At 44.4% G+C, this 26,617-nt stretch overlaps 1 protein-coding gene across 6 annotated transcripts in view; it reads right to left on the reverse strand.

The window, feature by feature from the left end:
- LOC123029975 (non-receptor tyrosine-protein kinase TYK2-like) overlaps positions 1 to 22,469 on the reverse strand; it is a 62,172-nt gene extending 39,703 nt beyond the window's left edge. For 5 of the 6 annotated variants that reach the window (XM_044443448.1, XM_044443447.1, XM_044443444.1 and 2 more), the window contains exons 1-3: positions 22,403 to 22,469; positions 13,159 to 13,370; positions 7,788 to 7,911 (exon numbers count right to left, since the gene is read on the reverse strand). In XM_044443448.1, the coding sequence (XP_044299383.1) occupies positions 7,788 to 7,911; positions 13,159 to 13,345 (311 nt within the window). In that variant the 5' untranslated portion in view covers positions 13,346 to 13,370; positions 22,403 to 22,469. Of the gene's footprint in view, positions 1 to 7,787; positions 7,912 to 13,158; positions 13,371 to 22,152; positions 22,261 to 22,402 lie in introns of those variants that run through there. The other variant, XM_044443446.1, reaches the window with a different exon arrangement.
- Between the last annotated feature and the right edge of the window lie 4,148 nt (positions 22,470 to 26,617).

Here is a 26,617-nt window from a genome sequence, read left to right on the forward strand (position 1 = left end):
AACTGAACGAATCTCCGCCTGACTGAACCTCATTGGCACTTGGTTTAGTGGGTCTGTAAGTCACCTGGCTAGCAGGGACATCAACATTTTCTGGTGCCCAACGTGGGGCCCGAGGGCTGTGTTGCCCCTCCAGAGAAAAAGCCCCTCTTTTGGGGACTCAGCCTTCGGACAAACTCCGGCTGGAAACCATGGACGTCCTTTCGAGGCCCCAAGCACGCTCCAACACTCCTTTGGTTGGGAGGCCTCGGGCGGGCCGGCTGCAGCAGACACCGGTCAGTTGAGCCCAATGCCTTTGGAGATTCACTGAGGAACTTCTGGTTACGGTTTAGTCTTTTGGATACTCCGGCGTGAGTATATCGGGCTCTGGAAAATCTGGTTCTGGGAAAAGAAAAGCAGGGAGGGTTGTGTGCATGTCTTGTGGTATGCTCAAGAAGTCCACACGGACGAGTGAGTGTGGAGGACTTAGTACATGGTTCCGTCTCCCTGCACGGGGAACGGCCGGAACGGTTTCAAGCGAAAGGTGTGTGCGTGCATTGAACACAAGAATACTTTTTGTATCTGGGGAATATCAGGTTCAGGTTCGGGACAGTCGTTCGAACGGAGGGCGACAGGCCGGCCCTGACTCTATACCCACCAAGAGAGTTTTCTTTAAGCAGATAGAGCCAAGAAACCCGTTAGGCTGTCCCTGGAATGGGTAACCAGAACGGTTTGTTGGGAAAAAATCCCCCATATACCCCCCCATGTGCTCTGGAAGTTTCAAGCCAACTTTTGTGCTCTCCCCTTCTTCATGTCTTTTTCTTGTCAGAAACTGGGAACACTGTTTTAATGTCTTGCAAGTTTTCCAGCCTCTTCCATCTGCCTTACAGCCCTTCTAGGTAGGAAAATTTCCTTCTTGTTAGATTAAATAATTACATTTGAAATTCCAGGGGGGGATGCTGATGGGCAGATGAAAGATGAAAAAAAAATGTATATATGGTTGAAAATTCTCACAGTAGGAATTCTGCAAGGATTCCCAGAGAGAGAGGAAAGGGTTTTTCTTTTATATTTTGGAGACATTTGCTGGTAAAGTCTTGGAAATTTGAATGGTTGTGTTTAGCAATTAGCCTGAGCAGTAGCAGGCTGGCGTTCAACAGGGGAGAGTGTAAAATCAGGGGAAGATAGATTGTAGTTAACCAGTAATAAATATATTTTTGCCCAAATTGGCTAGTTTTTCTCCTCCTGTTCAACTTGCAACTGTTTGGAAAATGGAGTTAGAGTGGAAGGCAAAAAGATTTTTTTCTGGATTTTGTGTGTGTGCCATGTGAGAATGAGAGTGTGCATTTGATAGGAATTCCTTGATTCAAGGGGTGCTTGGTGTGGCTGAGAATTTTAAGAGTTTTAGTAAATGGTGATTGGGTACTTTTTCCAAAAAAAAAAAAAAAAATGGAAGAAACGTGTAACTTTTGGGGTAAAGAAAAGAAAAAACAAATGAACAAGAGAGGGATGGTCTACCTTGCTAAGAGCACTCCGTTATTTAACTGCAGCCTCTTCTCTGGATTTGGTCTGGCCAACTGGATTCAGAGAAATGTGTGCTGGAGACTATGGAAGAAAGGGGAATGCTCTGGCAAGAAGGTACCACCATTTTGTGAGTACTGCAGGAGCAGCACACACAAAGCCTCTGAGCATGTGCAGAGTTCAAAGTACTTTGGGAGGTTGGAGCAGCTCTGCTTTCAGCCACAGGTTGAGGACGGGCTTGCACTAGTTCTCAAAAGAAGTCTTGGAGTATCTAGAAAACTCAAAAGAAATCTTGGTGTCTGAAATATATATATAAAAGAGGTTCTATAACTGAGGCAAGGCATTTGAGGTTCTTTGAGTGTTCAAAGCTTGTATTGCCTCAGGAAAAATTCTGCCTGGGAAGGCTTGGGTTAAAACAAAGACCCTTAAGCATCCACAATGAGGAAGAGCTATGGGAAGTTCTTTTAAGGAGAGGAAATCTTCTAAAAGCAATGTTGTGAGCATGTGTCAATTTTTTGTGTCAGCCATCAAGAGTTTTCCCTCTCCAATAACCTTCATTTTCCTATGCAACATGGATAAACTTGTTCTGAATTCTGAATATACCATCTTGTTGCTACTGTGCTACAACTGAATGGTTGGGAGGGAATGGATGAAACTCTGGGGGTGTGTATGTGTGTGCGTGCACGCGCATGCAGTGGAAAGGATTTCTTTTCAAATCAATGAAGCTACTTTGTGTTCAACAAAAAGTTTGTTTCCTTTTTCCTTTTTGCAATGTTGCCAAATATTTTTGATCAGGCCAAAAAATTTACAAGGAAAAGAATCTGTGGGATGTGTTTTATATCAACATTAAAGCAGGTGATGATGATGATGATGATGATTGTTATTGTTGATGGTGCTAAAAGAAAATTTCCCTTACAGTAGTCTAATGTTTGTTGGGGACTGAGCCCAGTTGCCAGTCCAAGGATGTGGACAGCCAAAATGGCAAGTTCTCTTCCAAAAAAAAAATCTTTTCATGAACATAAGCACTCGTGTTCATCTACGTGCTCAAACACTGATTGTTTGTTGAAATGTATGTGAGTTCAGGTTTGTTTGTACTCACAATGGGTGGGTGCATTTTGTATCTATGTATGTGTCTGCACTGGACAAGTGTGGGGAGAGGATGAGGGCTCTGGGAGCAGGGTTTTAGAGATACTGCAGGGACTGACAGGACTCCTACAGAGAGGGGCCAGGTATCAGGAAGGATGGGAGGAAGGAGGAGGCTGGGAGCTCCAAGGAAAGGAAGCGGTGGGAAGGAGTTGAGGTGCATGTACCCTAATGCTAGGAGCATGGGTAATAAGCAGGAAGAGATGAAGCTCTCCTGGGAATAGGAGGGTATGATCTGGTGGGAATCACAGAAACTTGGTGGGATGAAAGGCAAGTCTGGAATGTGAACATAGAGGGGTATCATCTTTTTAGAAAGGACAGGAAGGGAAAGACCAATAGAGAGGAACTGATAGATGGAGTGCAGATTAGGGGAGCTCTGGATGCAAGTGATCACTCCATCCTTTGCTTTGAGATCAGGGGACTGGGGACGTGCAGCAGGTCGAACACTAGAAGCTGGGACTTCAAGAGGGCCAACTGAAGGCCAGACTGAGGAAAGTCTCCTGGGATAGGTTACTGGAAGGTAAGCGAGTTGAGGAGGGGTGGATGGCACTTGGTTTTAGTGGGTCTGTAAGTCACCTGGCTAGCAGGGATGTCAACACCTGCTCCAACACAAAAGCAGTGTGTTCTGGTTACCTCTGTTGAACAACACACACAAACTCAGCCTAGCATTGACAATAAGGCACCAAGCAGAAGTAGTTGTTCTCCATCAGCATGATAATCACCTGACCCAATTTCTTCTCAGATCTCAGTTGCACATATGCAGACTGTCTGAACTCCATGGGACTTAGATCTGAGTAACAGATTAGGGTTCCACTGTTACATGTCAGAAAGGAAGCATACCTTGTTTGTACCTGTACTGTACTTCTCTAAAAATGTATTTGAGGCCCACAGGGTTATGAGAGTTATGGGAATTATGTTTTGGGTGTGTTAAGAAGAAGCCAGTCTTTCTCTGCTTTCAAATACCACAGTTTTGCTTTGGAACAGCAAACAAGATGCTACTTTTATATGAGTGCAATGCTTTCTGATAGATGCACCCAGCTCTGTCAAAACTTGTGGTCAAACTACCCTGACTGAGACACACCTGTACCTAACAAGGAAGGAAATCTGCTGAGAAGCAAAATGAAAGCTATTTAGCTTTGACCGTAACAACATTTGGCACAAAAATAGGCAATGCGTTATCAACTGGGCCACTGCAAACTATCATTCCTACAGAATTCAAAGTGGGAAACATTGCTATGAACCACAATCTACATGCCAATGCTTCTAGAACAAGAGAAAAGCTTGTAAAGATATTATATATATATATATATATATATATATATATATATATATATATATGTGTGTGTGTGTGTGTGTGTGTGTGTAAAAGTATTAAATTCATATCATGCCTTGCATTTGAAATGCCCAGCTTACATTTCCAAAATATCACAGTACTAAATTGTTTTTATGCTAACAACAATACTCTGGCTATATTATGGAAAATAAAGCAAAGCTCATCTTAGCCTACAGGAATTTATACAAAAAACTTTATAAATGTTTTCTTGAACAAAACCATCTTACACTGCTTCCAGAAAACTCCGGGGCTATGCTCAGATACATTATCTTGGCCAAGTAAGAGAGAAATGTTGCAGTATATTCCTAGTCCTAAAAGGACAGTTTACAACATCCATAATTAATAAAAGCAAAATTATGGTAAGTAAAACATCCAAATCAGCAGGGTGTGTATCCAATTTCACACATTTCAACTTCCATATGCAGTGGTACCTCAGCTCACGAACTTAATCCGTTCCACAACTCTGGTCGCTCCCTGAATTGGTCACAAGCCAAGACAAATTCCCCCATAAGGTTCAATGTAAATAAGGTTAATCCATTCTGTAAATATTTTTTTTAATCACATGGAAGACGGGTGTGATCGAGGGCACGATCATGCAGGGAAGACGGCACGATCGTGGGCACACTCAGGGGGGAGACGGGTGCAATCGCGGGCGCAATCGTGCAGGGAAGATGGGTGCAATCATGGCCATCTCCCCCGCAAGCACTACTGCCATCATGCCCATGCAGGGAAGACGGGTGTGATCGTGATTGTTACCCAATATGGAGTTCGCATCCTGAGTCAAATTTTTCCTGAAATTTCTGTTCGCAACCCAATTTGGTCTTAAACTGAGGCATTCATGAGCCAAGGTGAATGAGGGGGACTTGTTTGTCTTTCTGTATTGCTCCAGGGATGCAGTTCAGTGACCCTCACCCCACCCCCTGGAGACCATTCCACAGACTTGACACCACCCCTAAAAACAACCTTTTGCTTCACCAAGATTGACCTGACCTCTAATAAGGACAATGCAGATCTCAACTAGCAATGGAACTGGGAGCGCACATGGAAAGGAGTTGTGTAGGGATTCCTTCCCAAGAAAACAGAGCTTTGAGAACAGTATTTTCTACTGATGGCATTCATGGCCAAAATCTGGATGATCTTACCAAATAGCTTCACACACCATACATAGCAGCTTATAAAACAACCCCTGAAATTGAAAATAGTAAAAATCAGGGGTTGTCTTATACATCATACATTTGTTTGTCTTCCTTTTTCCTACAGTCTCACTCTGTCTTCTTAGCAATGTCAAACTTTCTAGCTGCATTACCATTATTTATTTATTTGGAATTTTTGTATGCTGTCCCATTCGCATAAGCCTCAGGATGGCTTCCATCATCATAAATAAATACACATACAAATAGATACATATAAAATCTGGATACATCCTGGCTGAATAATTTTAAACCAATAAATAATGTCAACAATTATTAAAATATCATTTAAATAAAAAGGCCTTGGCCTGGTGCCGAAAAACAAATAACGACGGCGCCAGGCAGACCTATCTGGGGAGCGCATTCCGTAAGTCGGGCACCACCACAGAGAAAGCCCTCCTCCGGGTACTCACCCTCCAAATATCTTTCACAGAGGGTTCCATGGTAAGATCAAAAAGAAAGCTACCATATCACTTTACACAACTTTCTCCAGACACAGATCACACAAATAGGAGCCAAGGCCTATAGAAGATAAATGTGAGCTCGAGTGAAAATAGAGAGGCAACATCACTATTAGCTAGAATAACATGACTTTATAATTATTTTTTAAAAATCTCTATTACTCAGACCAGGGGTAGGCAATCTTTTTGAGTCCATGGACACATATTGGAATTTGAAAAACTGTCCTGTGTGCCACCACGGAATGGCTGCCATGGGAAGTATGGGCAAGTGACCTAGAAACCTAAATAAAGGCAGAGGGGAATCTGTGCCCTGACACACTAAGCAACTCCTTGGAAGCTACCACTTCATTACAAAATAGAAATTTATATCACAGAAGGCCAACTCTCTAAATTCATCCACTCCTCACCAATCAACAATTTTTTTTCTACTCCCTTTCTGTCTTACTGTGGATCACCATCAACAGACCCGCTTGCTTATGCCAGTTCACCACCCACATGCACCATGCACCACAAATGCATGGTCTCTCTCAGGCATCATCTTCTATTCATTCTCACACACAATCCAGCATTCCATGTATCCATCAGATAACACACTACAAGCACAACAGAGAGAGAGAGACAGCAAGCGCAAGATTTTCCATTTTCGTTTTTTCTTTTTTAGGATTCCACCAAATCCCTCACAAAACCTTTCCCTCACCATCTTTCACATGCATGAAGCTCCCATACAAGCACAGGATCTTCCCAACCCCAAAGACTGCTCCCACCTGGTTCCCCCAGGCCCCATCAGCAGCCTGCTTCACTCCCTAACGCCCCCCACTGGCTTAGTGCTGTTCTTTCTGGCCCCTTCTTGCCCTCCCTAGCCCCTCTGCACTCCCTTTACCACCCCCTCAGCTGCAAGTCTGTATTTACTTCTAATGTAAATGAACTACTGTAAGATGCTCTAGACACACTGGAAAAGACAATCATGTTAGGGAAGGTTGAAGGCAGAAGATGAAAGGGAAGACCAACTAATAAACAGATTACCCCCATAAAGAAGCCACATCCTTGAATCTGAAAGAGTTGTTCAGAGCTGTCATGGACAGGCCATTTTCATTCATAGAGTCACCCTAAGTCAGAGATGAGTTGACAGCACACAACAAACACACAACATGCTCTATGTGGGCCTGTCTCTGAAGAGTGTTTGGAAACTTCAGCTGGATTGAGAACTGGAGCCAGACTGCTGACTGGGGCTGATTACGGGGAACATACAACTTCTTTGATAAAGCAGCTTCACTGGCTCCCAGTCTGTGTCCAGGCACAATTCACAGCACTAGTGATGGCCTTTAAAGCCCTACCAAGCTTGGCTCCAGGCTATCTGAAAGACCACAGCCTTCTGTATGAGCCCGCAGCAGTTCCAAGATCTTCTGAGGAGGCCTTTCTCTTAGTCCCACTACCTTCACAGGCATGCTTGATGGAAACAGGATAGGGCCTTCTTGGTGGCTGCCCCAAGGCTCTGGAACTCCCTTGCTAGAGAAGCTAGGTTGGCACCTTCCCTGTTGAGTTTCCAAAGGCTACTAAAGTTGTCGCTACTAAAGTCTTTATTCTACATAGAGTTAGCAATTACAATCACGAGAGATGATGATAATGTTGATGACAACGTTGTCCTCTCTTTCTTAATGGGATCAGTTCATGGAATACTTTTGACTTGCCTGGGCCGTCCCTCAATGGGCAGGTCTGGCAAACTTCCCTCCCTCTGTCATCCCAACTGCCTTGTCTCCAACTGCCCCAATCTGCGCGTGCGTCTGCGAGAGCGCGCACCTGCCAATGCCCCTCCTGCGTTCCCAAGACCATTATCAGCAGGTGTCTCAGCCGTTCCGGCAACCTCTCGACTGGCCTCTGGCTTTTGGTTTCCCCCTGAATCCTACCCCCTCTGCGCTCTCATCCCTTTGAAGCGCGCCACCAGGGAGTACGGGGGCGTTTGAAGCACTGGCACCAAATATACATCTTCCTGCAACCAAGTCTGGTTCCCACGGGAAGTCTCCCTCTCCCCTACGTGCACCAAAGACTCTTCAGAGTCAGCGCGTACAACACCATTTGAGCTGCCAACAAGTATTCTGCAGTGAAGTTGTAACATCAATCCTGTAAGTGAAGGGACAGCACATATAGAGAGCCAAGGGATGTTCTTACCTCATCCGGAAATGCAGGGTCAACTTGATGCCACTTTCAATATCAAACACATGATTGGGAGGGAACCACAGTTTGGATTGTGGATCATAGAGGGCGAATAAACTGTAGCAGATTGGCACAATCCCTGGAGAAAAAGAAGATTATTGGAAGTGTAGAAAAGAAGCATTTCCCCTTTGATTTTACTCATTTAAATCATATTGGGCACACCTCCTGGAAAATGACAGCTTACTAGATAGACAGTTCCTAAGATCATACAGTTCAAAGACCCGTCTAATCCAGCAATCCATTTCCCACAAAGTAAGACTGAGGGACACCAGCCCCCTCCCACTCTTTTTCCAAGCCACTGCCACTGAGAGCATGCTAACTTCTGATCTCCAAGGGAGTATCTAGCTCTTATAACCAATAGGCATTGATAACCATGAATTGTTCTAACCACATTTTAAAGCCATCTACGCTGGTGGTGACCACCACACTCTATGAAAGTAGATACTGCACTTTAACTATACTGTTTCCTTCTGCAAATCCTGAACTTTCAGCTTAATCAGATGACCCCAGATATGACAGGAAACTTTCTCCATGCCTTGATCAATTTGAAACACCTCTGTCAAGGCCCCCCAGCCTTACTTACCTCTTTCCTGAATTGAAAGCACTCAAAATTATAACTTTGCCTCATGGAGAATTTGTTCTGATTCCCTGATTGTTTTGGTTGGCCTTTTCTGCATCATTTCTGGCTCCACAATATTCTTTTTGAGATGCAATGACCAGAACTATTCCTAGTATTCAAAGTGTGGTTACACCACATCACTAACACAGAAATCACTTTTTTTTCACAATCACCACACACATGGACAACCCTTCATTGAAATATCCTTCTGTTGCACGATCCCTTTCTGGTCAATCACTACCAGCTCAGCCCTCCCTCCCATATATATATATGGACAGAACTGGATTTTTGTCCCAGAATGTCGCTGTATTTGTGCTAACTCACACTATCTCAAATGCACATTAGTAGGTGTGCAGGGTTCTGCTAATGCATTAATGTGTATCAGTACAACTCCACCCCAAAAGTGGAACACCTGCTTACAGAATTTACATGACTTTACAAGACAGTCCACTGTGGAATCTACAGGCTGGATTCAGAGAAATGCAAACTCATTTGAATTTGTTGCTGATTTAGTCAACATCTCTAAACTCAACTGCATTTGCCATTTTATTGTCATTCACCCACTCTGAAGTAATCCTTTGCTATCTATTTTTATAAGCACCCTGAATGTTTTGGTGTAATCCACAAACTTGGCCATCTTACTGCTTGCCCCTAACTGCAGATTAGTTATGAACAAATTAAAAGCACTGGACTAATTACAAAAATTGGCAGAGTCCAGCTGGCTCCATGGCTGGAGCTTAGGGCAATGAAGCAAGAAGGAAGATGGTTTGCGCACAAGTAGAGGAAATATCGTGACGAACTTGACTGAACACAGCTTAGAGCTCACTACTGAGCCTACTCTATGATTATAAAGCTGGCAAAACAGTATTTTGCCACCTGTATTTGCTTCTTCACAGTGCCATCCAGATGAACTATTCCAAGTGGTCCAAGGTCTCTTGCAATCTGGTTCACCAGATGAGACTTCTGAACCCTTGGTGACTCACTGTGATGAATGTGCCGTGCACTTCAAGGGAAAAAATCTTTCAGATTCACCATGAGTTGGACTCCACAGCTGCTTCAGTTCCATCTAGGAATGTGTCTAGAGCACTGCTCTTTAGTGCTATTTTTCTGGATGAGTTTTAGTTACTGTGGCCCAATGATGTGGACAAGATGCTTAACTCTCTTTGTCCCACTGTGCCCACTTGACCCTTGCCCATCATGGCTCACTGGAAAATCTAAGGAAAGGGTTCACCCCTGGGTCTGGGGTTAACACCTCCTTGAGGGAAGGGGTGGTCCGAGCCTCCTTAAAGAAGGATATAGTAAAACCTGTCTGAAAAAAGCCAAACCTGAATGCAGAGATAATTGCCAACTACCAACCGGTAGTGAGCCTTCCCTTTTTGAGCAAGGTGTTAGAGTGGGTGGTGGCTAGGCAGCTCCAGGCACTCTTGAAAGAAGTGGATTATCTGGGCTCATTTCAACCAGGTTTTAGAATGGGGTTCAGGATGGAGAGTGCCTTGGTTGCCCTGTATGATTACCTTTGCCAGAAGAAAGACAATGGAATTGCAACCATGTTGATTTTTCTAGACCTCTCAGCAGCTTTCAACATCTTTGACCATGGTGTTCTTCTGGACAGGTTGGCTAGATTAGGAGATGAAGGCATTGCCTTGCACTGGTTCTACTCCTTCCTAGTTGACCATGTCCAGAAGGTGGTGATAGGAGAGACATGTCCTGTTATATGGGTTTGAGAACTGATACTCATCACTAGATGTGCAGCCCTATTTTGGATCAGTTGAAGTCTCTGGACTGCCCTCAAAGGCAACCCTACATAAAGTGCATTACAGTAATCAGGTTGATAACAGTTCATGAGTAACTGTGGTAAGGCTCTGTCTATCCAGATAAGGTTGTAGTTATGTATTTGCCACAGCTGAAAGAAAGCACTCCTGGCCACCAACTCATGCCAAAACTCTAACTCTCTCTCCAAAGATTAAGGGGAAATTGATGCACACACAAATATTCCCCTCTTTCTTTCTAGGAGAAAACACCAACTGTTTTAAGTCTGTCACTGAAGAGATTCCAGAAATATAAACTCTCCCTTCCTCAGTCAAATTACACAGGGCTGGAAGAACTAATGTGCTGGCTAGAGTAGAAACCAGCTGCACAGAAAAGCATAGGGATTAGAGGCAAAGAACATGCTTTTCAGGCAGATTTGAATCACACTACCTCACTGCAGAAATTAAGCTCCAGGGATACCAGTACAGGACCTGCCTCAAACAAATATAATCAGGTTTCCAAGGATGGCAGGTGTCACAAAACTAGCACAGAGGTACTAAACAGGGTAGGTTAAAGAAGCAAGAGACAGTGAAGACATTCCTCCAAGAGGGAAACAGAAGGAAACATATCCTCCAAGAATATGAAAGGAGAGATCTAGTTGCAAAACATCACAAAAGTTGCAACCATTGCTATTTTTATCACATTATTTAACATTTATAAAGCAGATACAAGTTTTTTAGCCACAGATATTAAAATAAAATTAAAAGACTGCCTGTAGGCTGGCAAAGGCACAAAACAATAGGAAAAGGAAAACAGAATGGAAATGAAAGAAGAAAGCAAGCATTTGTCCCATGGTTTCTCTTGTTGCTTTCAAAAAGACATACAAACCACCACCAATTTCCCTGTCTGTGGGATTTACATCCATAGTCATAACTGTCTTCAGCTAGAGGAATTAGTTGGAATAGCAAAGTAGGAATTTCAGTAGTTACAATAATAGTTAGGCAGGAAAGCTGAACTCTGTTTCTCCTCATGTGACTTAGACAAACCCATTTCTGTAGCTCAGAAGTAAGGAATCTCTTTCAGCACAATGGTCACATTCAATTTCAGAGGAACTCTTGGGGGCCATGTTCCAGTTGTGGGTATTGTTAAAAATGCAACCTCCCCGCACCCAACAACCCACCCCCCCAATACCAGCATACTTAGCTTAAGGCTCTTACTGCCAGTAACTAAGCTTTAGAAGTGGCATTTTAATCTGTTCAAACAGGGGGAAAGTGTTTATAAGCTGGAAAACTACCAAACCTATTGGTAGATGGAGGAAAATATGAGTACAGTCACCTAGGGACCCCCAGAGAGCTCTAATGGGACTCAGGAAGGGTTGGATTTGGGCCCTAGCCTAAGGTCTACCCCACTCCAGCTCCCACCCTAGGTGAGAAACAGGAATACTTGGATTTTGCAAGGATATTTATTAGAACAGCAAGGGCTACATGTTCTCATAAACATATACCGTATTTTTCGCTCTATAAGATGCACTTTTCCCCCCCTCAAAAGTAAGGGGAAATGTCTGTGCGTCTTATAGAGCAAATGTGTGTGTGTGCCCGACGCCCGGGATGCTGCCGGCCGCCTGCACCACGTGGCACCACCTGGCCAGCATGCGCTCAGTGCGCCCTGCTCTGCCCCCCCTCCAACGCAGGTGATAGCTGTGCCGCTCAGGGGGAGGTGTGCGGAGGAGGAGGAGCCATGGCCTTTAACCCGCCGGTTGCACAGAGAGCACGGAGAGACGGACTGCTCACCCCCACCACCCACGAAGACCTGCCGCTGCGCTGACCGGAAGACCATTGCCGGCACGCTGCCGGCCACCTGCACTACGTGGCACCACCTGGCCAGCACATGCTCGGCACACCCTGCTCTGCCCCCCCCCCCGGTGCAGGTGAGAGCTGTGCCGCTCAGAGGGAGGCGTGCGGAGGAAGAGCCGCGGCCTTTAACCCGCTGGCCGCATGGAGAGCACAGAGAGATGGATTGCTCACCCCCACCGCCCGGGAACTGCTCACCCCCACCACCTGGGAAGACCTGCTGCCACCGCCGCTACTGTGCCGCCCGGAAGATCACCGCCAGCACGCTACCGGCCCCACGCGGCACCACCTGGCCGGCACGCACTCGGCGCGCCCTGCTCCACCCCCCCCCCTCCTCCAGCGCAGGTGAGAGCTGTTAATCACAGGTCAGTGTGTGTTTTCAAATGGCAACCCGTCTTTTAATGAAGCCGATGGGGAAGTGATGGGGAATGTGCCTGTGATTATCAGGAAGCTTTCCATGGATCAGTTATCTGTTAGTTGATCAGACACATTTTTTTTAGGATCAGTGGATATTGGAACAGCATTACCTTCGTGTATGAAGTTTATTCTTCAAAGGCTACTTAGTCCGCTGTGTGTTTGATTTACCGTACAATATCTCATTTTTTGTCAGAAGTTTTTTTCTATTATTTACTAGTAGGGCAGCGTGGACATTACTGGCTTTTTTAGATTTGTTATTGAATTGTCTGCAGCAGCTCTTGTATAACTGGTGTAGATTGTGGATTCCTTCAATAATTCCACTGCTGACTAAGAAAGTGATGTCAGTGATTGTGAGCAACAGAGCTTCATAAATTCTGACTCTAGTGATGATGAGTTCTATGGGTTCGACGAAAACTAGAAGAGTACTTGAACTTTAAAGTCTCTCTTTTGTTAATGACAGTGATGATGGTTCTTAATGCCACCGTTGACTGCTGTTCACTTTACAAGGTTGAAATACGGTATTACTGTATTCTGTTATAGTTTATTAAATAGTTTAGTAAACCATTTGATTCAGAATATTTTTTTTTCTTGTTTTCCTCCTCTAAAAACTAGGTGTGTCTTATGGTCAGGTGCGTCTTATAGAGCGAAAAATACGGTATGTAAACAAGCCCAGAGCATATAAGTCGCTTACCAATTTTCTGTGCAATATCAATGCAGATCTCTTCAGCACAAGGAGTCCCCTGTGTGTAAGTCTGGTACTGTTCCATCTCTTCCCGCTCCTTCCAGTAGAGATATACCCTCAGTCCTCCTGCAGGTGCAAAATGGAACCCCTCCATGTCTGATTCACTATGTTGCACTGCACAGTGGCACAGCGGCATTGTGCCAAAGTTTCCAAGTTCCTAGCTGGAGGGAAACAGAGGAACAAAAACCTCATTGAGAAATTTTAAAACATTTCCAGGAGTAAAACATGATCTTCAGCAACACATTGAACATGTATGTCTAACACACACAAAATCAAAGAAAGAGGAATCAGGGTTTACAGTTTAGTTAGCAGAAGAAACAGAGCACAAAACGAAGGGTCCATACATTTCAGTTAATCTTGCTAGCTGGACACAGTTTTTAGCAGCTGGAAAGTTCCACAGAGGTAAAACAAGTGCATCCTTTTTGAACTTATTACCTGGTGAGGGGGATTTACAGCAGAAGAACAATGGGAGGGATACGTGTAGAAACCCTTCCTCTCTGCTAACACTTATGCTATTCCCTAGTATAAGAGATCGCCTGGTACCATTTTGAATACCTGGTAGAGACTCTTCCAGAAAGGGGTACATTCACACAGGATATCTAGAATCGAAGAGCTGGTGTGATCAAGCATCATTTGGTCCAACTCCCCACAGTGCCATAAACTGGCCTTCCCCATCCTGGTGTCCTCCAGCTGTTGGACTACAGCTCCCTTCATCCATAGCCATTCCTGAGAAAGGAACAGCTACTCTTCTGTTAAACAGCAACCAAAGAGCCTCAAAGAAAGACAGAAACTGCCTCTTTGACAGAATCTGTATAACAAGGTCAAAAGTGGGGAGGAAATTATAACAATAGCTTCTGATCTAGTCTTTCTTAACACCAGTTAAGGTCTTAATAATGAACAGAGACCCTGGATTTCAATTAGCCATCTGAAATCAAACAGTTAAGGCACACCTTCTTTATAGGCAAGTGCAGCAAACATTAGCTCAAACATCTAGTCAAGAAAGCAGTCACATTTCTTTCAATAATTAGAGACCAATGGATTGTAACAGAAGGCAGTTATTCCTGTCAGTTATACTAGTCAGCAGTGAAACTCTGGGAACAGAGCTTCTGGCCAACTTTTAGTTTATGCATAACATGCGGGAAAAGCAGAATTGAGTCCATCTACCCAGCCCCTGGCAAAATGATCTCAGCAGTGTTGCTTCTTTAAACAGATACATTAATGCACTTTCACAATCATTTAGAAAGCATCTCCTTTCCACTGAAATGTTCCATCCAAAATCCAAGTTTCTAACCCCGAATTTGCAACATTTTATTCCAACTTCTTTTGTTTCCTCAAAAAGTGCCTGGAGGTGAGGGTTCCAGCTCATCATACTATGAAAAATTTGTTTGTGCACACATTCAGAGGGAATTGGGCTGGCAAATAGTGGAATGTGCCAAGGGAATGCTAGAAAAATCTTAAGTCAAAACACCTTCCATCTTTCATATATATGGGTTTCATCTTAATATAAACTAGAAATAGGTTTCCTGGGGAAGACATACACAAGTGCTCCATCAATGCAAATACAAATTTGCTTTAAAAGATACCAGATTGTCAGAATTAGATGGGAAACATACACTTCATTTTCAAGCAGCTGCCTATGTACCAAGTTCTCTTGGTAGCAAGTGTCACTACTATCTAGTCTCCCATCTTCCACATGAGTCTTGATTCTCAATGAGAACTGATGAATTAAGCATGAAAGGAGATGCAACATCTACCTTTTCCTCCAAGGGGCCAGAAGCCAAGAACTGAAATGTGTAATCATTTCCATAGAACTTGCTATCCCATGTACTACAGCTCATTTCATCTATCCATGTGAGTGTGGTGCAGTAGTTATAGTGGAGTAGTAATGAGACCCAGATTCAAAACCATGGTCAGCTATGAAGATCTATGAAGATCACTGGGTAACCTTCAGCTATGAAGATCACTGGTAGCTTCTCAGCCTAACCTGCCTAACATAGCCTAACAGGCGGGTAATATGGGGGGAGAAGCAAGATATAGCACCTTGAAGTGCTTGGAAAATGTGAGATATAAAGTAGTAATACTAAATGTAGGTTTGACTGAATGCAATATGCCCAATGTAGTAAGAGTGAACTTCTTGTAGCTAGGTGTCTGATATTAAATCATAACACTCTTTCCAGTCTAACATGTCAATTCCAAGCAATACATCATGTGTTACTTACTAATCTGAAAGAAACTGATGCATCTTTCATATAACAGAAGATCACAAACATGTTTGCAAGCGTTATCCAAGCCTGACACTACAAGTTACGAAGAAAAGTCTGAACTTCTTGAACAGAATTAGAAGGTCAGACAATATTTCACTACAAAGTATTAAAGTAACAGATCACCATCAATATCACCCCCTTTTGCTGTACCAAACAACATGTGGCTAATCACTTGGGATAATATTTAAACAAAAAGGAGACTTAGAGCCAGACTGTCCTCCTTATTGACTCAGATAAATAGCTGGGCTGTAGCCTGTGGGCAAATCAAACTTTATTTACTCTTTGGGGAGAGGAAGAAACACAAAACAAGAAGTTCTTTCACTCTGAGCAAACAGGAATCAACTCTATGGCCTACTGCTAAGTAAAACAAGCACAACAAAATGTGCAACAGCATTTCCTCCACCATCTTGTTTCTGGCACATAGTGTACAAGCTAACTTTAGCAGGTCCATAATTCTATAAGAGATGCTGAACAGTTTGAAAGTGGCTGGAGGCAGGATGGAAGAGAGAGCTTTTCTTTCTTCTCTTGATTTCTTTCCCAACAAATGCAAGAGAACTTGCTTGCACTTTGTGGATAGATTTAAACAGCAACTGGAAGACTGCAGGCTGAATCTGTACACATAGCTGTCAACCTGTTCTTTCTATTCTTCCTACAAGCTATTCTCAGGAGAGTGAGGAGTGAAAGCCACATAGTACATCAGAGGAACTCTTCTCTTTGCCTCTGGGAGGGCTTAATGCTTGCTTGTATACCCTGCATATTGCTAAAGTCTATAATCCTTCTATATATAACTGGACTGGGCATCAAGTAGTCCTCCATATGGTGCTAAGATCCAGCTCCCATTGAAATCCAGCTTCAGTCCTCCTTGAGCACTGGCCACGCTTACTGAGACTGAGGGACTTCACAGTCCAACCACATCTGCAGGGTTACAGGTCATCCATCCCTGCTCTATAGTGCAGTTGGCTTTTAGCCTCTGTTCTCACCTGTCACCCATGAAGGAGAGGGGACAAAAGCTAGTGACCAGGAAGAAAAGCAAAGGCAGAATGCAAATCAGTTGCCTGTTGACAGCTCAATTAGAGGGCTGGGGAAAAAGGAATCCCTTAGCTCTCCAGTTGACAACTGCAAAGCTGAAGCTGGTTCCTATTTCCTTATTTGAAATAGTCCTGTATGAGGAGCCTGCATAAGGAATGGAAGTGTATAAGCTCATGCACCCAAAGAAAGCTTTGGGCCATCTCATCTCGTATAGCCGCATGAGTGGAAGATACAGAAGTATTCTGCCCAAGATAAAAACTTACCTTTGCACATGCTTTAAACACATGATAAACTTAGGCTTCACTTACAAAATAAGTGCAGCGTAGGGCCACAAGGTTGGCGGCCGGTTTGCAGGGCATGGGGTATGAGGCGAGACTGAGGGAACTGGGTCTCTTCAGCCTGGAGAAAAGGAGACTCAGAGGGGATCTGTTGGCGACATACAGGTATGTGAGGAGATGTCACACGGAGGTGGGTAGAGACCTGTTCTTCCCTGCAGAGGAGGGCAGGATGCGCTCCAATGGAGCAAAGTTCAGGGAGCCAAGGTTTTGTTTGGATGCCAGGAAGCACTTCCTGACAGTCAGGACCCCGAAGGTGTGGAATGGGCTTCCACGAGAGGTTGCTGAGGCCCCATCGGTGCGGGTGTTCAAGGATAGGCTGGACGTCCACATGGTGGGCATGTCGTGAGCGGAACTGGCTGGTGCCGGAGGTCAGACTAGATGGCCCAGGAGGTTCCTTCTCACTCGCTCTGTTTCTATGTTTCTATGTTACAAAATAAGCTTTAGGCTGCTGCTACCAGAAAAGCATCCAGTATAAGATATCATATCATTGCTTACTTAGCCTGGTAAAACTGCCTTGGATCTTTAGCTGTTCATTGACCTGTCTATGAATTTGCTCCTAAATTACCTTAATTTCTGTCAATTAATGCTGAGTCTGACCCAGCTTGCCAAGCTCATACATCATGACAAATCCCAAGCAAGGGTTGCATATCCAAAATGGTATCCACATATGTCACAGTTTTACTAGAACCCTTAGTGGGCTGTCATGTGAACAATATCTTATCTATTTCAATGAGAGACAAACAATTTGTTCTGATTTTTATATACTTGTTAGTGATTGGGGCACTAAATTTAAACTTCAGAGAAGACGGAAACCAGTACAGAACTCACTGCTTTGAAATTTTAGCTAACTTGATTAAATTTCAAACAACCCACCTTCAAATGACATAATGCAAGGCATTTTTTTAAATTAGAAAGATGACATATGATCATATAACTGTTGTTCCCTGCTACCTGAAAGCCTCACATAGTTACAGGTGAAAATGTAACTGAGCAGACTACACTGAAGGAAGGAGTAAAGGATTTGTGGTGTAGTGGTGAAGAGCTGGGACTGGGACTCAGACGATCTGGGTTCTAGTCCCCGCTCAGCCATGGAGCCAACTGGGTGACTTTGGGCCAGTCACAGACTCTCAGCCCAACCCACCTCACAGGGTTGTTGTTGTGGGGATAAGATGGAGGAGGAGATGTAAGCTGCCTTGAGCCCTTTGCAGGAAAAAGGCAGGATATAAATCAAAAATAAAAAAAAATTTAAATGTTGCCTTTCAAAAAGGTAGTCCAAGGCAGTCCCATAATACATGCAGTAATACTGCTTTCTCCTCTTCATTAAAAAGTTTCCTATGTTTCAGACATACTGGAGTCCAGTATGCTCTAAACGCATTTTTTTGTCTTTCAGTTCTAATCTGTGGAAGGCATTTAGCCAATAAGCAAGAAACTACTTCCTACATCCCTTTTTCTAGAGGGCTAGATTAAATCATCAAATACAAAGAACTGAGAAAAAGATGGCCTTCATCTTCCCAGAACACTTGTTCTATTTATATCATTAAAACTTCATAGACCAAAAAGTTAAGCAGCTGGCTAACTCTTGCTTTAGCACTGAAAACCACCTTACGGAACACATTTCCTGTCCTGTTTAAAAGCCAAGCAGCTTTTCTATATCAACGAAAGAACACAAAAAACACATCACAAATACCATGACCTAATGAATCAAGTACTTGACAATTCTAGCATGATCCACAAATATGTCCATCCAGCCTACATTCAGCTTGGAAGTTGAATCCTAACCCTTGATATGGCTGCCTACAGAAACACCATGTCAACCTTTCTCCAGTACCTCTCCTCAATCTACACTGAATTCAAGAATCATTTACAAGTCCTACATGCTACCTAGACCTGGAATGTCTACAGTGAACAATTCTCAGACTGGCAATTTTCCATTACAAAATTCCTCATCTAACACTGTAAGTCAAACCAACCCTGACAAGGCAGAAATGACCCACTCCCTCCTCCCTGCCCAAATTTACATCCAGCCCAATATTTCCTTTCTTAACATTTACAATGTGCCTTTGTAATAGTCAAAACTTTACACTGCATTTTCTTGTTACAATCCTTCCAGCAACCCTGTGTGAGAAGTCAGTGCCATCATCTCCATATTGCAGACAGGCATGGGGGTCTGAGGATGCAAGAGAGAAGCACTTGCTAAATACCACTTCAGAGCAGAGGCAAGATTTTTGGATTGTTAACCGCTATCAGCAGTCCCATTACTACAGAGAGGCTTCTAGCAAACTCTCTCAGCCAATGCAATCTTCTTCAGAGTGGACGCAGTCCTCCAGCTACTATGTTTCATCTTAGTCCACCCTGACCCAGGTTATGGCTGCAGTGCATGTGGGCTGCTGCCATTTTGGACATGCAACCCCCACCTGGAGTTGACATGTCATGTGAACCCATGCTTCAGGCTTGCTCAGCTGTCACGCAGTCCATGCTCACTGGCCCTGAATAGAAGAACCACCTCTAAGCAGGGCTCAGTGTGCAGGCTGAGGTACACAGCACATTGCCCAAGGCTAGTTCGGTAGACCCACTTTTGTCCTCTCTGTATGATGTGCTGTCTCGATAGCACCACCAAAGTCATTTTGCTCCTTAGAAGTGGCTGCACTACATGAGACTCCAGAATCAGCCATAATATAGCAAAGAGTACTGAGGTATGGCTACTGCATTCTAAGAGCTATGCTCCAGCCTTCTCCATAAGTTTGGAAGAAAGCAGGCATCTGCCTCCAGTGGCAACCTGCTAGGATAGGCTGACCATTACATATTGTACTGCAGAGTAACAAGAATTTGCCAGCTTGCCGGATTTGAGATCAAGTGTGAATATATGGCAAAGTCTTCTGTATCACTTGAACCAGGTGACAGCTTCCCAAACACTTGTGTGGATTCTACAGTAACTTAGAAATTGTGTGCATTCACTAACTGCAAGGGATGCCATAGCACATCTAAAGAACTATCACCAGCCTATGCAATCTTTTATTCAAATAGGCTTCTTTGAACTGGACAGTCAAATCAGCCTCCTCACTGCCATTTGACAGCCAGTCATTCCAGCCGAGGAGGCTGAAAAGCCTGCTGCTAGCTCCCTGCATTTTCCATCTTCTAGAAAATTCAGTGAAGCAGTGCCTTCCCACTTAAAGTTGGTGAACAACAGAAATATCAACTCATGTTAATTAACATGTTTAGCTGTATAAAATAAACTTTGCTCTATTGTACCAATCCCCTCCCTGCACTCCTGATCTAGTGTGATGTACTGACTCAAAAGCTGAGTTGAGGTATCTGGTTCAAATCCTGTCCCAGTCATAAGCTCACAATCCTTCAATTCTGCACCCACATGTGCAAAATGGGAATCACATTACAGGGTATTCTGCATGGCTGCTGGAGGAACTTCTTGAGACAGTATAGACGAAGTGCTGCGAGACATGAGACGTATTATTGAAATGCTGGGTTACTGTTGTCCTGAACAAAGTAACTTTAAAAAGCTTTCTAATGTAACTTAGAAAGCTCTGCTACTTGTTCCAAGCCCCTACTTTCCAAAGTCTCTGTCTAGCTTCCACTTGTGCCCTACTCTGGTTTTCTATACCCCTTCTCCAGATACAAACTCATCCACAATCATTTCCTCCATGTGACAAAGAACTGCTTTGCTAGATAACACTGAAAACCCATCTGGCCCAGTATTCAGTTTTCCATAACAGCTCAATAGGTGCCTCTTCGGGAATTTACAAGTTGGGTTTATTTTAAATTAGTAACACTTTAGCAGCTAGTATTCTGAGCCATACCATTTCTATACTTAGATTCTATTTCACTATCATAATTAATTTGTTGTAAACTGCCCACAGAGTTTCAACTATGGGCAATATAGAAATGAAATGAATAATTCATGATTATAGCAATATTGATGGAGTTCTCATTTTTCTGTCTTCCACCCACCAAACTTTTGCAATTTACATATTAAAAGTTCAAGTGAACAAACCATAATATATAGATAAGTAAACAAAATGCAATTTATATGAGATGAAAATCCGTTCCATTCACAATTATTAAAAATACATTGCAGAGCAATCATATATCATACAGAAATATTTTCTCCACTATTCAGTTACCATCTTCAGTTGGTATTCTTCGTGTGACTGTGCTCACACGATCATGCACATGTAATCAGGTTGCACAACACATGATTTGCCTAAATACCCTCATGGCACTTGGGTTGCCATGTTGCCTAAACAGGTTTGGACAACATGGGCAACCTGTGGGGCCATAAAGTGGTTCAGTGTCACACCAGCTTGTGTGGGGGAAAAGATATCACTGCGACTTTCTTTTCTGCAGTGATCATGCAAACCAGCCACTACAGCCATTTGTCTAAATCAATAGATGTATACGTATTATCTATTTTTGACATTTCACATGTTGAGAAACAGTCACATATTGTAACAATGTACTGCAAAGAAGCACTGCACAGACATAACGAATTTGTGTTGTTTGTAGTGTCAATATAAAATTTAAAGGGGAATTCCCATCAATAGTCTTTCTCTAGAGTCTAGATACAGTGTTTTTTCCCCTAAAAGTCGTTTGGCCTCATAATGAGAAGGACTCATTGGAAAAGACTGATTCTGGGAAAGACTGAAGGCAAACGGAGAAGGGGACGAGACGGGGACGGCAGAGGATGAGATAGTGTCACGAATGCAATGAATATGAATTTGGGTGAACTCTGGGAAACAGTGGAGGGCAGGAGGACCTGGGGTGCTGTGACCCGTGCAGAGTCGCGCACGACTTCGCGACTGAACAACAACAACAAAGCTGTCAGCACCAGCACTACCAGCGATCCACCAAAGCTGTGGTAATATTTTCACTACGAGTAGCGCTTCCCTTTTGTGAGTTACCTTGTGCGGATTCTCCCCCCAAACCCAGTATTTTTAAAAAAGATACATATTGACACGCACGCCGCCCGCGGAGGCTCCGTTATCAGTTATTTTGTAATTAGCTCATCAACAATGCAACATAAAAACACAACTGCAAGCAAAACCTATCTAACTGCTCGTCACCTACTTATGGAAATACAAATATATATATAAATGTAGAGCTAAACTTCCTCTTGGGGAGGTCTACTGATCGAGTGCGGATTTCCTTTAATTATGCCTAGTGAGTTTTAAATCACATGTTTTCAATATGATCACTGAACATATGGACTGCATTACAGCTTCCCAGCTAGCAAAACAAACGCACGACATCAAAACCTCTGAAGAGGAATCGCAAAAGGGTCAATAAACTAAGAACCTCACCACCGAGCTCAGTTTCGCCACGGAGTACTAACGGCTGTCAGCTGCCGCGAGTGACCGTGACACGGGCAGACTCTCCCCGGGCCTGCCCTGCTCATTCTGCTTTAAAGCCTCCCCCGGAGCCACGCAGTTGGCTGCGAGGTCCCCCTTCCACGCCTCTCACCCCAGCGGACAGCCCCGCGCGCCCCCCGCTCCCCAGCCGCCGGCCCTCGCGGCCGCCGGGCCCGCAGTGCCGCCAGTCCCCGCCGCCTACCTGGCAGGGGAGGGGGAGCCGCGGCACAGCCACTCCGCCGCCAGACGCGCCCTGGGCCGACTGCCGGAGACAGCGCCAGCCCCCGCCCTCCACGCCCATCCGGACCGTCAGGAGGAAACGCGGCTCGCCATTGGCTCCATGAGACGCCCTCTCCTATTGGCTCGCCCCACGCCGCTGGCCCTGCTTTTCGGTAGCGTCGGTTTCCCCTTTCTCCGCCTTGCCTACCTCCCCGTTTCCTTCTCCTTTGCTGGCCTCACCGAGCGGGCAAACGCTTGCGGCTTCTGAATGACTAGAGGGGGAGTATTGCCTTTCCTGCGGGGGCCTGACTGGAGCCCTGGAGCTCGGCTTCCGCGGGGCTGCGCAAGGGACTGTTTGCAAAGCCGGCTCTGATGCACCAGGGCGACCCCTTTGCGGTTTCGCAGCTGGCGCGGCCCCGCTGCTGGTTTGCAGCGAAGAGGGAGCCAGAAGAGCCTTGCCTGCGCTGTGGGTAGCCGCAGGCGAACCAGAACTAGAATCACGTGCTAGCGAGAGGGTGGTGTCTTATCATTATCGTGCGGATCTGCCCAAAAGTATCCGCTAGTACATGTTTTAATAGAGCAACCATGCAAGATGTATTGCATTCTCATTTTTCTAAAGCCACCTTTCAACCTTCTGTCAGTCTGTTTTACTCCAAGCTCACTTATCTGAGAGGTTTTGTACAAGTAGCTGTAGGCATGTAGCTCGAAACTGCATAGTTGTATAGGTGAATTAAAATCCATTTAATTGAACTCTTCTACATTTACAATCTCATAAAAAAGAATTAACAGTCTCTTTCTGAATTTCCTATCAGTTCAGTACACACATTCATTTTTTCAGCATCAGGTGAGGCTGTGGATGTTCTAAACCAGTGCCTGGCTACCAGAGTGGACTGAATGAGGACTAAGAAAGTGAAGCTCAGTCCAGGCCAGGTGGTGGTGGGTGGTTCCTTAGGTTCAACCTGTTCTAGATGGGGTTCTGCTCCCCTTGAAGGACCAGGTCATAGATTGGGAATCTAGTCTCTATTCAGCAATGCTAGTTTAAGTTGTGACTGGATATGCACTGCACTGATGCTAGTTAGCAGCACCAGTGCAGATTAGCTGGGGAACAGAATGCTATAGCCATCAAAAAAATGTTAATCAGCATTTAATATTATTCATGTATGCTAGGGCTGTGCATTGGAAACAGGATATAGACTATGAACTTTGCCCACCCAAATGTAAAGGACTTTTCCTACCAGTTCTAACCCTCTATAGGCAGAGACTTATGCAAGGACAACTTGAACATCCCAGTGCAAAGAAATAACATATGTTATTTACTGTTAAGTGATTAGACAACTACATGTACATTAGCTTAGTAATCCTTGTAAGTAACTATAAAAGGGGGACAGTATACAGAGAGTTTCTGTATTGCAAATGGTGGGATGCAAGGTGGGGAGCTACTGGCTGGCTTAATGCTACCCAGTGAGTTCATTCCAAGGGTAGGAACAGGCCTGAAGGTCTTTGGTTAACAGCTCACACTGATAAGCAGAGTTCACATACTGTCCAACTGAAAGCCATGTTTATTAAGTTAAACAGCGCTACAGCTTATCTTAAGTTCTGTGAAGAGTTTCCCCATCACCATCCTTGCTAATATTCTCTCACTGAGAAGAACTTGCAGATTGTTCCAAATAACTTTTGTGGTAATTACATAAAAACTTCTGCACTATCCTCTCATTTTTCAGATGACCTTGCAGCTTCCACATCACACAATGCACATGGGTGGGAAGTGAGCACAGAAATGAAGGAGGGCATTTGCGTGGGAACCTTTATGAAAACACTGGGAACAGATTCAAGGGGGCAAGCACTTAGCAGAGATGACTGTAAGTCAAAATGATTAAAAATTAAATACATAAAAGCTTGGAAATACACTGCAAGCTAAATGCACAGCTAAATCATTTTGGTAAGTACTAACTGAGGGTGAGTTGCACAGCCAGACTGAGATGAGGGCATTTTTCCAAGAGAAACCATTAAGCACGTGCACAAATTACAAAGCATTCTGAAGATGATGCAAACAACCACACTTTCTTTTAAAAAACATTTCATCTGCAAATACACCAAAAACAAACAGGAACACATAAAAGAAAAAGAATGGATCGTGCAGCATATCTCCAGATGATAGTCCTTTACATCAGGGGTCTCAGACTCGCGGCCCGTGGACCAATTGTGGCCCGTGGGATGATATTTGCTGGCCCCCACTTGATATCAAAGTTCAGTGATAGTGCGGCCCGCGCGCTTTTCTCACACGCACCTGCGCGAGTGGTTACCCTGGGCGCAATGTTCCCTCTAAGCTGCGCGCCGGGACGGGACAGGGGTGGCTCGGGGGAGGGGCCCTGCGGCCTTCAAAGCGCCGGCGGCGCCTGGGCCGGCCTCCGGGAGCGACGCGGGATGAGCGGCAGCTTAGAGGGAACATTGCCTGGGCGTTTTATATTTTTTGACACCTGTGGGCTACCATAGCTCAGGAGCATGACAGCAATGCAAATTAACAATGTTAGTCACTTGAAACGTGATTTGGGAAATATATCCTGTCACCCAGCGCAAATACGTTTTTTTGTCACCCAGCCCCAGTCATGTCTTTCTCAAAACCTGCCGTGAAGAGAAAGGTTGGCGATGAGCACAGACAATTTCAGGAGAAGTGGGAGACGGAATATTTTTTTGTTGAGCACAGGGGCATCCCGACGTGTCTTATATGCACAGAGAAAGTTGCGGTGCACAAGGAGTACAACATCAGACGTCATTACATTATTTTGCATGCTGAGGAGTATGCAAAATACCAGGGAGATGAGAGAGAGGACCGTGTTGCCAAACTTAAAACATGTCTACTGAGGCAACAAGGTTTTTTCAAGAAAGCAAGCAAAGAGAGTGATGCAGCAGTTGAAGACAGTTATGTAGTAAGTGAGATGATTGCTAAGGCAGGAAAGCCATTTAAAGATGGCAAGTTCATCAAAAAGTGCATGTTGCAGGCTGCAAGTATAGTCTGTCTGGAAAAAAAGGGTCAGTTTAGCAACATCAGCCTCTTGGCCAACACAGTGGCAGAGTGCATTTCTGACCTGTCAGGTAACATTTACGATCAACTGAGTAAGAAAGCTAAACATTTTCATGCATACTCAGCCGCTCTTGGTGAGAGTACAGATGTCACTGACACTGCACAACTCGCAATATATGTCCGTGGTGTTGACGACAATTTTGAAGTGATGGAGGAGTTACTCACAGTGATTCTAATGCATGGCCAGACCACCACTCAGGAGATATTCCACCAGCTGTGTGATGCCGGCTTACTATGGAAGAGTTTTGCTGGAATAACAACCGACGGAGCACCATCAATGACAGGGAGGAGAAATGGAGTCGTGGCACTTGTTCAAAGAAAATTGGAAGAAGAGGCTGTGGAAGAGGCCATTGCTCTGCACTGCATTATCCATCAGCAGGCCCTTTGCAGCAAATGCCTGAAGTTTGACAATGTGATGTCTGATGTTGTGAAATGCATCAACCATATCAGATCCAGGGGCTTAAAGCACCGGCAGTTCCATGCCTTTTAAGAGGAAATAGAGTCAGCATATGAGGATGTGCTCTACTACACCGAGGTACATTGGCTTAGTAGGGGAAACGTCTTGAAGAGGTTTTTTGAACTGAGAGCAGAGGTGAAAACCTTCATGGAGAAAGATGGGATGGCTGTTCCTATATTAAGTGATCCCAAATGGCTCATGGACTTTGCTTTTCTTGTTGACATCACACAGAAGCTGAATGTACTGAACAAGAAATTACAAGGCCAGGGGCAGCTTGTCAGAGCTGCCTATGACAATGTCAGAGCATTCTTCACAAAACTTGTGTTATGGAAAGCCCAGCTTTCTCAGACAAACCTCTGCCATTTCCCAGCATGCAAGGCACTCATGGATTCTGGCACACCATTCAGCGGTGAGAAGTATGCTGATGCCATTGTAAAGCTACAGGAAGAATTTGATCGCAGGTTTGCAGATTTCAAGACACACAGAGCCACTTTTCAAATTTTTGCTGACCCCTTCTCCTTCGATGTGGAAGATGCCCCCCCCCACCCCATGCTTCAAATGGAGCTAATTGACCTGCAGTGCAATTCTGAACTCAAAGCCAAGTTCAGGGAGGTGAGTGGAAAAGCAGACAAGCTTGCACAATTTTTGAGAAAATTGCC

The sequence above is a fragment of the Varanus komodoensis genome, unplaced genomic scaffold (assembly GCF_004798865.1).
Source record: "Varanus komodoensis strain SLA01 unplaced genomic scaffold, ASM479886v1 scaffold42, whole genome shotgun sequence".
In the NCBI taxonomy this organism is placed as follows: Eukaryota; Metazoa; Chordata; class Lepidosauria; order Squamata; family Varanidae; genus Varanus; species Varanus komodoensis.